Source organism: Grus americana, chromosome 2 (genome assembly GCF_028858705.1).
Source record: "Grus americana isolate bGruAme1 chromosome 2, bGruAme1.mat, whole genome shotgun sequence".
In the NCBI taxonomy this organism is placed as follows: Eukaryota; Metazoa; Chordata; class Aves; order Gruiformes; family Gruidae; genus Grus; species Grus americana.
In genome coordinates, this window is record NC_072853.1 from 22,656,834 (window position 1) to 22,671,001 (window position 14,168).

Sequence of the window (14,168 nt, forward strand, 5' to 3'; positions counted from 1 at the left end):
CATATTTTAAAACTCTTAAAAGGAGGGGGGAGCATTCTGAGGAAGATTTTAGAAGAATCATTTTAGTAAATAGGATGTTCATCACAGAGAAGTGAAAGAAAATGTAAAACATGGAATGGAAATTTTAGACATTAGACCTGTATTTCTGATTTCTTCCGTTATAATGACAAAACCAAGGATAAGCAATGCATAGATGCTGCTGTAGTTCTTCATACAGCCTGGTTACACCTCAGACTTCAAATGATCCTTTATGAGAGTGTCTCATAAAGAGGAGAGGAAATTTTTACTCTTAATATTTAACTCTTTCTAACCAGAGTTGAGTACAGAAATAAAGAGGATGTGAAGAGGTGGAAAATGATGTAATTAATTCAGATTGTGAAATTAAAACTAGAGAAAAAGCAAAATAGTGGCATGGATTGAGAGCTGGCACAGAGAGACGGGGGAAAAAGGGAACTAGGGGGTCAGTTTTGTGCATGGCAGAAGATAAAGGCATGACTTCCTCAAGGGTTTTTGCTAGACCTTATCTATGTATTAGGAAGCTAATACATATTTGCTAATGATCAAGAATGGGAGAAGGAACCAGATAGCGACATTTAGGGGTAGCCCTTAATGATCAGGACTACAGGAGACTTCCCAAACCACAAGTGGCATGAAGGCAGGTCTGCCTGGATCCCTTTGCACAGACCTCGTCCAAAGAGCAATATCTTCATGAGATCCAAAACTGAACTGAAAAATTCTGCGACTAACAAAAATCAGCAATGCTGCAACAGCTAATGCCGTCAAGAAATTTGGAAGGGGTATGGAGCCTCGTAGTACAGAGGCTAAGTCAATCTGAGCCAAAAGAATCAGACCTTTGTGGAGAAAATTATTCCACGTGCTTGCCACAGTATTCTCCTATGTGATTTTAAAGCAGCAGGTAGTGGCCAAAACAGGGCATGAATCCTGACCCAAATACGCTATCGATCTGACCCTGTGCCATCACATGCTGTGCTATAGAATAACAACCCTGTATTTGTTTAAAGTGTGTAGCTGTTGATTAGTATGCTAAATTTATCTCTTTGGAATTCACTATGAACAAACCAGTAAGGTTCAATTTTCTGGTTCAGCAACACCCTTTTTTATTTATTGTGGCTGTTATCTCATGAATAATGCATAAGATGCTGGTTTCGAAAATGCCTGCATAATAAGATATCGCATTGTAAAAATGGACTCTGAGAAAACTCACAGTAAAGACGAATGCACAATGTTATCACAACACGCAGCTGATTCCAGAGGAAATGTGCATTTGTTACCATCACTTCCTTGCTTTTAATGCTGCAGCGTGAGAATAAGTATAGAGAGCACTGAAATACCTGTTTTCCTGATTTGAAACTATTCACGTTTGGGAAAATGACGTATCTGCAGGCCTGAGTGCTGGTATGTACTTCTGCTGCAGAAATAAAAGAGAGCCTGGACACTATCAAAAAATTAATGGAGTGGAGGTTGTGACAAAAGTCAAGTTTAAGTCATTTCCTCCAAAGCAGAAGCCTCAGGGATGGGGCCAGATGCTCAGAAAAATGGCGATATCTTTTTTTTCCTGACAAGGAAGAATTTAGAAACTTTCAGGCACAGCAGAGAGTGGGTTTGTAAGGCAGGATGAAGGATCTAGAAGATCTGCAGAGGGAGGACCTGCTGCAGCAGGAAAATGTCATCAGAAACAGTGTTTTGTATTTATTGAATCAGCAACCACAATAATGCAATAAATTTACTGCCCAGAGATTCAGAGAATCCAGAATTATTTATCTGAACTCTAATGCACTGTGACTCTTAGGTGGTGAAGCAAAGCAAACCAAACCAAACGTATTTGCATCTTCTACTCATTCTGCAACAGCCACTGAAATTCAGCGGAGTCTCTTTTTAGAGATGCCACAGCAATGCCTCCCCCGCGGGCTGGGAACAAGGCAGGGGAAGGAGATCTGTCCTCACACGAAGCCCTCCACGCGGGGCAGGTCCCTCCGAAGCTCACTTTGTCCAGGCAGGGCTGAGCCGTGCCCCGGCGCGCAGCTGGCGTACGAGGGGCGCGGGGAAGCGGGAGGGAGCTGTGTTCCTTCCTCCCTCCTTCCGTGGGATGCTTATTTGAACGCGGCTCGCCCTAGAGCACTGACAGCCTCTTCATTCTAAGGAATCCGCTTTACTTTCGGCTCTAAGGGAAGCAGGCGACAAGAGGTAATTCTATATTTATGCATGACAACGGGGCTCAGATAATAGCTAACAGCAGAAAAAACAATTCAGACTTTTAGATCCTGTTCTGGCCATGGTTTTGTCATGCTCAGGAGCCTTATGGAATTATGTTCTCTGTAAGATTATGGTATTAAAAGTCTAATTCAGTACTAAAAGAGCTGGCTCACAATAAATATATTTAATGCTTTTAAATGACTATATGCGCATTGGAGTCCTGGCAAAACTGGGAGACCAAGCACTACATCTCGTGACAGTTTTGGCTGGCAGGTTTGCTTATTTTCCTATTTCCCACCGCTTCATTTCTGAGCATAAAACAAACAAGAGTCCTACAGATTTCTATATTTCAAAACTTCTTTTACCATTGCCATTTTGAAATGAGGCGAGAGGCTCCTCTTTGTTAGAGAAAAGGAATTTCTAAAAGATTTTAAAACTGGAATTTAGCATGCACAGATAAGCATACGAGAAATAGCTCTGAAAGTCTGATCAGATTTATTACTAGAATATGAAGATTTCTATTAGAGAGTATTCCAGGATTCTAACAGACAAGTAGAATACAAACAAAGTAGCATTAAAGCTGCAAACCTTGACATTCCTTACATGGCCTGATTTCCTAGGTACAGGCAGATGCTAAATCTTTGCATATTGGTATATTTTGATTTCAAATTGTGATACAGAATCATGGTACAACTATCTTGTAAACAAACTCAATAGTGTTGCAACTACATGTAAGAAATAAAAGGGAAATATAAAATTTATGTTTATTCCAAATAGAAAAAGCACAGTGCAACACTCTTTAACAATGTGTGATCATGTCAAAGGACACTACATGGAAAATAGACTCCAGAATCAGAATAAGGGGGGAACTGGTCTGACCCTGAAGGAAACATAGGAAATACAAACTTGAAAGAATTGTAGTCAGGGTGCTAGAAAAGGGCTTAAAGGCAGAAAGACAACAGGGCTTGATGGACAAACATAACAATTTTAATAACTGGAACAGGAACGAAGAACTGAATTTTCACTATATTGTGGAATAAGAATTGGCAATATTTTGGAAGAGCCTGCAAATAAATGGAGAAGTCAAAGACGTGGAAGGCTGAGCGCATTTTATGCCTGGGAAAATCACAAGACTGAATGGATTAATAACTTAGTAGTGCCACGTGAGGTACCAGAAACAGATCGCTCATTCCCCCAAAGTGAAAAACTAACATACAAACAGCAAACCTCCAAAGTGCTTTTCATAATACTGCATTTTAGAAGGACAGGCAGTGCAGGGATCTGCTTCTCCACAAGATACAGGCTTATGTTTCAGTACTGCCCACGAAAAACTCCCCTTTAAAATGATACCCTCCATGTGCAATACCTTACATCATGGGTGTCCAACCGAAGTCAAGTTAGCCCGTTTTCCGAAGGTGCTGGCTTTTGGCTCAGTTCCTGTCTGACCCTTTTCTTAAAACACAAAGGGAGAAGTTCCCACGATAGGAAGGCGCTGTGTGAGATGGAAAATAAGCAGCAGGCTGCGGTCCCCCCCTCAACCGTCCTTCCCACAGCTGAACCCACCCTGGTTTAACACAGGTTTTTAACGGTGGCTTAGATTTGGAGATGTTCGCGTGGTCTTTCCTTCTCCTTCGGGATGTGGTAATGAAACATCACTCACTATGTTTTAGACTAATTCCCAACACAGAAATGGAAAGTAGTATTATCACGCTCATTACCTCGCTAATCATGCATGGAATTTTAAGATGAGTAGATAGCAACATTTCAATTAATCATACTGAGGAGCAGCAAAAATATTTAGGCAGACTACACAGAAATCCTTATGAAAAGCATCTATATGTACATGAAACTTGAGCTGAAATGACTCTTCAGTTTTGTTCACCACGGTTCAGCAGCTGGAAATTGAAGCTAAAGGTTTCAGGTGAGACATTAGACAAGTATTTTAACAATGAGTGATTAGCTACTGGCCTAATTTACAAAGGCTTAGGCAAAATGTCAGCCACTGAAAAGCTGTAAATGAAGTCTGAACATCCCAAAGGTATGATCCATATGGGAATTAATTCATGAAAGACCAGTGTGTGGCCAGCTGACATTTCCAGCCTTACAGACAATGAATATATGAAAGGATACGGATGACTTATCTGGCTCATAGTATGACTGCGATCATAAAATGCTTTGGTTTAAGATACCTGTATGCATGTGAAAAAGTTATCGCTCACGTTTAGTGTTCATCCTAAAATGAGGGCAGCAACTGTGTTAAAACCTCACGTCATCAGCTGTTCACAATCTACTAGATAAATCCATGACTTTTTTTTCATCTTTTCCACAGACTGTGCTAAACACTCGGAAAGCACTCAGGCACCAGCTTTATGCAAGTGGCAGAAATCCGTACTGTTAGCGCTGCAAGTGCTTAAAACAATTCTGATGGCCCACCTGGGACATACTAGCAGTTTACACGAGTGACAATTGCAATGTGAAGACAATATCCAGATGAAACGTACAGAGACAGAAACACAACCATATGCATTGCCAGGAAAATGGTTTAAAAAAATAACAATAAAAATTCAGTGAAGCAATAGAGGGACTGGCTGATTATTTTGCTCTTCAGTAGCCAGCATCCACCCTTAGCCCGAGTCCCTGATTTTCCAGGAGGAGCAAGAGTCTCGGTGTTACTTCTTTTTCATCAGCTGCTTAAAATTTAAGGCTCAGTCAAGCAAACAGCAATGCAGAAGCAATCTGGAGGGGCTCGGTGGATTCAAGAAAACCGTCAAATGGAAAATCCTGCCTCGCAGCCCTCAGCTGCCCATGCTAATTGGTAAAACGTCGCTCCCCCATCTACCTGTTTGTTTTACTCTCAACCTGTATTTTTCCTAAACAGAACAGAACAAAAAAGGCAGCGTGGCAGCCTAGGGAAATAATTATGCATGTACTCATCAGATAATAAAATTGGGATAGGAGCACGTTACTTATTTGCACACAGTAAAGGAACAAGCCACTTTTTTCGCGCAGGGCCACGGCCGAGAAACGCACGCGGCCGCACAGCTTTCGAAGTGTTATGCGCATAATCTAGAAAAGAGTGCTGCTTTATGCGAGTCAGACACAAAGCCTTGCAATAAACTCATGGTTTCGATCATTCCGTTTCTGAGTCTTAACTATTACTGTATATCGATTTAAGGTAAAACCCAACTTCAAATCTCACATTTTTTTAACTGCAATTTATTAAATTTTTAAACTGCAGAATACCAGTTAAACTGTTCTGTTTCTGTTAGGAAATACATTTCTATACCTGGCTACAAGTACAGAAAAGACAGATTGCTGTCACTTGACTGCTGGATTACTGCAATATGTGCTCAATGTGAAAATTTTGGAAATTTTAATCAACGGGCAATGAGGTAAACTGCACTCTGAGCTGTGTTTCCTGTATGAAATACATTACACCTCTACTTTGAGATTGGCAGGAGTCTTCACTTAATGCTAATTCCATTTTTAAGTGTTAGTTTTGAACTATACATTCCTAAACTGGAAAATATAGGGTTAGAACTAGCCAGAAACTGTAAATTAATTCCTGAGGAAAAGAAAAAAAGATTTTTTTAAATATCCTGAATCAGGATATAAAAGATGGAAGGAAAGGATAGCTTTTTCCACAAGAAAAAGAATTTTGCAGAGCAATTTCCTTCTGAGCATCCTGCAGGCAGGACCTGTCATGGACAAAACCCACCGCACAGGTTTCCTTCCTAAACTCTTTCAGACGCTCTCCTTTTCTCGCCGTCCCCCATCCCCACCGCCTGCGGCAGAGGCAGAGGGCAACAGCTCTTCACGTGGTCCATGGCAGCCCTTTGGCTCTCAGTAACAAAGAAAATTTTTCACATGAAAGATTTCAATGCTGCAAGAAGGATTTTTTTTTTTTGTTCTGCTGGAAAATTTTCCAGAAAGAAGGTTCCAAATCATCTCTCCTGCAAATCATCTCTATTGATGCTCAACAACCTTTCTCCTTTCTGGTACTGTGACAGCTAAGAAAACCTTTCATGTAATTCAAGTGTTCATGCACATCACATTTTTAGTGAATTTATTTTATCTGCGGGTAAATGACTATACTGAGGTAAACTGTGGGTGATCAATCCTAGTAGGTCTGCTTTAGGCTGCCAGAGGGACTTAGCAAGACTGTTGGCCATTAACTAAATGGGAATTAATCAGAGAGTAAAAGACCTTGCGGAAAAGTTATCACAGTATATTTTAAAATATTTTTTAATTTTTTTTTTTTTTTTTTAAGCTTTTGCAGTGCTTTGAGAGAATCCTAGAGGCAGCAAGTGCAATTAAGAGCCTGCCAAGGAAGGAGCAGGCAGCTGGATTGTCCTGCCCAGCCCCTGCCCTCCCCGCCTGCCACAGGGGCACGGGGCAGCTGCTCCCGCCTGAGACACCAGGACCTTTCAGGAGGCTTCGTGCAGTACCTGAATGTCACCAACAACCCACCATTAAATGAGATTGAAGTGTTTTCCAGCAATTGAGTCACGAAATGGCAAGCTGAAGGCTCACAACAGAAGAAATTTTCTCATCTATCAATTACCTCCGATACTTTTAATAAAATTTTCCTTGCTATGGACTCTTCCTTTTCATATGGCAGTTGATATTTATTAATAAAGAATTCATTTAAAAATATTTTTAGAGGTGGTGGAGGCAGGTTGCTTAGTATTTTCTGATGGGCCAAATAAGTATCAGTGACATTTTTTTAACTGAATCAATCAAACAAAATAAATACAACACCCGCAAAGCATACAATTACACAGAACAGCCATAGTGCAAACCAGCAGCAACACTCCCATCCAAATTACTTACATTCCCTGTACGTTAACGCAAACAACATTTGCATCTGTAACAATCCTTCTCTCATAATTTAACAAAAAGCTTAAGCACAGGTGGTCTCACTATCTATAGGACTTTTTCCATGCTTGAAAACAAGGAGATGTTTAGTTTTGGGGGGTGGGATGGGGATGAGTGGGATGACCCAGGGACGTAAAATGAAAATGCCGAAGTTCTCTGACAATATGCTGAAATATTTTGTTGCTTCCAATCTGTATTTCAGCTTTTGTTCTTAAATGACATCCATACCTATGTGAAATTAAGACGGTATTAAACTATCAGATGACAGCAAAGATGAAAATGTACGGACTGGAAGAATTAACAGCAATGGTTGGGCTGAAAAATATGGTTATTACAAAAAGTTGTATTTATCAGCTGAGTCTAATTTTTCTAATAACTTTAATGCTGTCTTGTGGTGGAGTAAATACTGGTTTAGGCCAGTTCTGGAATCTTTGACTGTGTTCTGTGCTGAGCAAACCCCGAGTATATATTGAATGAAGAATGGCAATGTTGGGTAACTTCAGGTCAGTGGGTTGACAATCATCATTTATTACAGAGATTATACGTTTAATTCTATTGTTTTCTTCTACTGCTATCTAAGGTTCTTTATCATTCCCTGATTCATAGACTGATGTCATTTTTTACTGGCAAAAAAATCGTGATTTTTCCATTTCTGAGGGAGGCATGCGGCTGGGTGCTGCATCAGTGCTCTTTCCCTTCTACCCTGCAACACTCCCCGTCCCTCTCCCGCAGATGAGCTGGGAAAAGTTTGACCAGAAGTCCCTAGAGCATACGGGAATGGTTAACTCCTCTGAAGCAGCGTGGGCTCCGGGCTTCTCCTTCGCTTTGGTTTACCTCCACGTTTGGTACCGAGTTTGTACTTTCAGCACTGACAGTGAGGTTCACTATTTCTGTGGTCTTCCAGGGGTGCGGTGAGGCACAACACAGAGCTAGGTGCCATTTGGAAAGAAACCTTTCGAAGAGTAACCCTGTCAAATCATGCTTTTAAGAAAGTGATTTTCAGAGGGCTCTGACCCGTATCCTCTTCTGGTGGAGAAGGAAGCACCTACACAAACCCACTCTACAGAGGCAATTTACGTATATAAGAAGTCTGTTACCCATCCATGTAGGTATTAACACACAAAAAGTTGGTATACAAAGTTGAGCAGACACCTAAGAAGGCTGCTTTCTGAACGCTAGATGTTAAAAATTAGATCCAAAAGCTTTCTCTCCCGACTCTATGAAACATCCCACATGCTGTTTTAAATTTCCTTCCTCTTTTTGTGTGATTTACAAAGGTTTCCTCAGTACCACACTCCATACAGAGGCTCCTGACAACTGAAATTGAAGAGACCATATCATTAAAATCCAGAATCAATATTCAAATGGGATCCTTTAGCAAATACTGTATCATTACAACCAAGGTCTGGACTAAAGTGGAATAGGGGATTACTGTAATACGTCTACAGTCCGAGAAGAGGCTGTATTTATTCACTTTTACTGTAATTCTGAACTGCAATAAGGTTATCTCCTGAAAATATCACATCAGAATCACTGCTATAATTGTTTCTTAAACATACCAGATTTTGAACCAACTCTTTAATAAAATCACAGTAGTAACTGGGCGTAAGAGCACAAGGAGATACTGATATACCCATATTATGCGCTGGCAACAGTGGTCCCTCTTTGGCTCTTAAGCTAAAATTGCTTTTTTTAAATAAATACTTCTCTGCGGTCCGATTTATGAGAAACCATCTGCTGCACCGAGTTCTTCATTTACAACCTGACGCTTGCTTATGCATTTCTGTTCGGCTTTTAACTTTACGTATACCTGGTAAATGCGAGCAGATGACTGCGGCTGTGGTCCCAGCCAGCACCAGTCCCGGTTGTTACGGCAACTGGTGTTCACGCAGCCCTGCTCTTTGGCTGCGGCTCCTTCCAGTCCTCCTACTATAAAGGATGGAAAAGCAATTTTCAAAAAACTTCTCAATGAAACGTTACCTCTCAAACCCTGTCTTCTGCACAGGGAGTCTCGACCAGAGGCTAACTGCAAAGATGAACCTGGTCTATAAAGCTTCCCGCCGTTGTCAGCCATCGGAAAATAGAGCAGCAGCGCAAGCCAGTCATTTAATTCCAGAGAAAAGAGCAAGAATTATTCACAAATGCACAACTATATTAAAGGCAACTATGCAAGATAAACTGTTAGCCAGCCAGGTTGCTAGATACTGATAAAATTTCTCCTGTATTCCTCTGATTGTCTTTATTTTACAAAGGACTCAATTCTACTCCCATTCCATAGCTATTTTGCAAATGTCTTCACTAGGGCATGAACCACTCCTAAACTGCAGCTTTCATTCCTGCCAGACCACTGACTGCAGGTACGTTTGCTGATGCCATGAGCAAGTTTTTCTCTCAAGTGCATCAGGTGAGGCTGTGGGAAAACTGGATAATGTTTTCCTTTAACACGCTTCAGGAGGAAAGACTTTGCTATAGAAATAGTGCAAAGTGCAAAGAATAAAAACCAATTGCTTTTAAAGCCTTAGCTGATACTGTGAGTCAGGTGATGATGAAAAATAAACGAATGTTTTATTAGTTGAGGCACTGGGCAAATGAGTCCTGAGGCAATCAATATGCAGCTTTTCAGTTCTGATGCAAGAGAATTATTTTTTATTCAGTTGCTACCTCATTTAAAAATTTATTATTTTTATTTGCATTTCAGTAACAATCTCCAGCCAAGACCAGGGTCTTACTGTGCTGGTTGCTGTTGGAAAACAGTAGGGACAGATCCTGTCCTAAGGAGTTTGCAGTCCATGAGCAAAATCATGATTGTAAGGTCTCTGTGACCACAAGGTAACATGCTGCTTTATCCACTCTGAGGAACTTTCAAGTATAATAAAGAAAAAATAATTTATTACAGCAGCTTAGTCACTGAAAAATGGAAATAAATAGAAATAAGATGAATTAAAGCCTGCTTTAGACAAAAATATTATTTTTTGTTACAGTTACTACTGAATGGGCTTATAAAGCACTTTTACAGTACCTGTTTGTGGTAGGAAATTGTGCACCTTAAGCTACTAGCCTACACATATCCACATATCAGCAAGTTATCCCAATGTAACACAGCACAATATGCAAATGTGTTCCAAAATACTTGACAGTTTTTGTGCAGGTTTTTATTAATTCAACCTTTTCCCCACGGTTTGCTCGTAACCCAGGGTGACTGCCCTGGGGACTCTCCCGCTCCTGCAGATCCTTACTTCCCCAGAAAGTCATTACTTGGGCTAACACTTCCACTTAGCCGAATCAGACCCTCGAAAAGAGAAGACAATTTGTGCAAAGGGTTGCAAGGATCAAGGAACGGTTACTAGGCAGAAATGTAGCCTATTATTTTCCCCAGCTATAGCCTACGCAGTAGCTGAATTTAGTGAAAAGTTCTCTGCTTACATAGCAATGGATGCTCTTAAGAGAAACTGCTCTGTTGTACGGGCTCACTGTGAGTCTTTCCTCTTTGCCTCCCTCCTGGAAGCCACTCGCCCTATAAACAGTATGTGTGCTTATCTGCTAGGCGATGCCTTTTAATTTCACCACCTGCAGTGCTTCATCAAGTTATTTATTACTTTTCCACTCCTCTTCAGCCGTAAAAATTTACCCTGCTCATCACTGTCAAAGCCTCAGCAGCGTACTGCAACAAGTTGCTACCTCCTATATTTGTAGCTGTTAGGGGCTTGTCCTGAACCTAGGAAAAGTTGTCTGACTTATTTTAGCTATATTGTAACAACTCTTATTGTCCTATATGGAGAATGCAATACACTTTCTTAAAATGGATGTAAAAAATCAGTTAGGAAAATGAGCAAATATTCTGAGAAAGGATCAGTTGAAATAGGAAGAGAGGAAAAGCAAAGGGAAAATTAAAAAATCTCATGACTTCCTTTTTAATTTAATACTATTTTAGCTTTCAAAATGCGATACTAAAGATACAAACATTTGGCTACACAAATACATATATTTCCATTGAGAGCTGACAAGAAAGCTAAATAGGCTGGCTGACAAAAAGAGAAGGATATAATGAAATTTTGGGGTGGGATGAGATTACTAAGATTAATATATGGTAGTTACTAGCCCTTTCCTCATTGATACGCTTGCTGATAATGTATACCATACATTTTTTCACCCCTGAGCGATTTACCCCTCATTCCATTTTGCTGTCCTTTGTCTTTTGCTGTTCTTTGGCTAGTGTTGTTTTTTTCACTGAATTGAAACATGTTGACAATCACAGCCACCTTTTACTGCTTTGGCTTTTTCCTGAAATCTTTCCTTCAGCCTGCCTCCACTTCTCTCTCTTCACAGAATTTCACCAGCTCATTCCAAGTGAAAAATGGCAAACAACTTCATCCTCTTCTCCCCAGCCGCCTTTGGCTGGTCCCCCCCTCCCCAGCCGCCTCCTCCCTTTCTGTGTCCCAGTTAGAGAAGTTTCCTACCTCCACTTACACCAACGTCACGTCCCATCTCCTCATCGCCCCCATCCTGCACTTATCCCCTCCCTTACTCTTCCCTTTTGTCTCACACTCTTAGGTAGTTTTCAGTTCTCACAATAAAGGCATGTTTTCCTCTTCAGGTCATACTTGACCTCATATGCCCCTCCAGTTGCTGCTTCTTCTCCCTTTCATCTGTAAATTCACTGAACATGCTGTTTCTAGTCCCCAGAGTACCTCTCCTTATTCCTTTCCTGTCCTACCTCAAGCCTTACCGTACAACAGCTCTCAATGAAGTACGTTATGACTTTCAAGGCACTAATTAGGACCAGCGTGCATTCCTCAGGTTCCTTTTAAGCTGCTGCCACCATGGCTTTCTTGAAGAGTGAATCTCACCCTTCCTGAAGTCCTACTACTCCTTCCTTTGTTCCTACTAGTCTGTCCTCTCCTCATTCCCTTCTCCAATCTCTTTCTGCATGGTTTTCTGGTAAAGAGTTTCTCTTACCCTAATCAGTCTCTACTGGACTTGAGTGTTGTCCTCTTCTCCTTATCTCTGGTATTCTCATCTGTAAACACAAATTCAATTATCGCATGTTTCTAGGAAGAATACTTACTGATCTACCTCCGTATCTCCTCCCATTCAATACCAAAGCTTGGACTATCTGGCTTCTGTTTATGATGTTTAGCCACCAGTTCAAAGTAACCATGGCTAAGGTTATGCTAAGTGTGGGTACAGAGGTAACACTCGCTGAGTTTAGCCTTCTTTGCTGCAGACAAGATTGTCACCTGTCATTCAAGCTCACTGTCCAGTATCATCTTGAACCTCTTTAAATTCCTTATATCATCTTCTTTAATACAGCATTTCATATACCAATTCACCTTCAAATTCTCCTAATTTCACATGTGATTACTACAAAGTCTTTCTTTAGCCTTCAGGAGTACAGCATAGATTTTATGACTTCCACCTCCCTGTCATATTTTGGTCATCATTTCCCTATTCAAATGAGTTGTCATTTCCCCATTCCAGTCGGCCTGTGATGCCCACCTTTGTGAATTTTCATTTCTGCACTTTCATGATTTCTTCCTGGTGCTTTGTAGGTCACTATAAAAGTCAGCAAAGCTACTTATTTTCCTCTGAAGCTGCCTATAGGCATTTATTGCTTTATATGCAAATTGTAATCTATCTGGGGCAGCGACCATTTTCATGTCAGGTTTGTACAACATTTAGCACAATGAATTTCTGAACCTAGACTAAGATTTCTAGATACTACTGCAATACATAGTAGTTCTGAAAACATTTTAAACCCCACATCGGATCAGAGCCCCTCATTCCTTTTCCCATCTCTGTCCCTACTGTAATACCTCAGGTGCACAACTAAGAATGTACCACACTGACAAGAACTGGGAAATTCAAACTTGCAGGTCAGCTCCTGTGCAGCCCACCATCTGATCAGTTTTCTTTTCTGTATATCATCCTAGTTTGAGGTAGTGTGGAAGAAGGCTGGCATATCACCACCTCTTCCTTAGTTTAAACCTATTTCCTAAATCACTTGTTTTGAAAAAAAAAAAAAAAAAAAAAAAAAAAAAAGCCACGTATGCCACAGCAAGAACCTCAAACACCAAGTTCTCTTCCCTTCTGGTGACGTTACTACACAGCTGATGGCACTTACAGGCCCTCTCTCATAACCAAGCACCCCCGTGAGAAGGTCTCTAGGTACGGAGCCCGCTGGTTTACAGGAGAGGTCGGACTGCGGGTGGCCGGTCCCGGCGCGTTGGCCGGGAGCAGCGGGGCCGGCAGGGACGGGCAGACGCTCTGAGCGCACCGTGCTGCCGTGGTGACCCCACGGGATTTTTAAGCACTGACTTTGGCATCTACAGGTCTCGGTGGGGATAGATAAAGACGTTCTCCGAAAAGCAGGTAAAGCGGACAGATAGGTGGACAGACACGCCTATATACACTATATATGTGTGTCTGCGTATATGTATATTACAGTCTTGCCCCTTCCCCGCCGGCCGGTCGGCTGCCGGCGGTGCCCACCCGCGGCGGGGCCCCCACTCACCGGGGCGCGGGGCGCCCTGCTCCCGGCCGCCGGCCTCGGCGCTGCCGCCCTCCTGCGGCGGGCTCTCGGAGTCGGTGTTGGTCAGCCAGGTGGACTCGGTCTCCCGCGTCCAGCTCTCGTAGTAGCGGGGCTCGATCGCGTCGGCCCTGCTGCCCCCGCAGCCCATGGCGGCACCCCGCTCACTGCCGCCGTCGCTGTCCGGGCAGCATCGCGCCGCCGGGCACGGCCCCCCCCCCTGCCCCGGTGCGTCCCTCCGCCCCCGCTGCCCGCTCACACCCTCCGCCCCATCCTCGCTCTCCCCGGCTCCGCTCGCCCTTCTCCCGCTCCTCCCCGGCTTTATTATCTCCACTAGCCCCCCCTCCCTCCTGGCTGTTCCCTCCCCTGCTCCTCCCGTTACCCCCTTCCCTCCCCTCCCGCTTCTCTCCTCTCTCCCATCCCACCGCCTCCCAGCTCTTCCCAATCTCTCCCCACCTCTCCCCATCCCCGGCTCCCGGGAGCCGGCGGCGGAACCCCCGAGGAGAGGGGGCATCGCTGCCTCCGCTGCGGCGCTGGCTCTGCCCTGCAG

General features: G+C 42.6%; 1 protein-coding gene and 1 long non-coding RNA gene across 4 annotated transcripts in view; one reads left to right on the forward strand and one right to left on the reverse strand.

Moving 5' to 3' along the window:
• The window catches only part of BAALC (BAALC binder of MAP3K1 and KLF4), a 34,108-nt gene extending 20,227 nt beyond the window's left edge, over nucleotides 1–13,881 (reverse strand). For 2 of the 3 annotated variants that reach the window (XR_008576106.1, XM_054818497.1), the window contains exon 1: nucleotides 13,604–13,878. Coding sequence is in view for 2 of the 3 variants with exons in the window: in XM_054818497.1 (XP_054674472.1) it covers nucleotides 13,604–13,769 (166 nt within the window). In the remaining variant the exon portion in view is untranslated. Of the gene's footprint in view, nucleotides 1–13,603 lie in introns of all 3 variants that reach the window. The other variant, XM_054818496.1, reaches the window with a different exon arrangement.
• On the forward strand, nucleotides 1,972–6,726 carry LOC129203677 (uncharacterized). The gene is made up of 3 exons (XR_008576107.1): nucleotides 1,972–2,205; nucleotides 4,544–5,029; nucleotides 6,485–6,726. It is a non-coding gene; the product is annotated as an uncharacterized LOC129203677 (long non-coding RNA).
• Nucleotides 13,882–14,168: the final 287 nt, after the last annotated feature.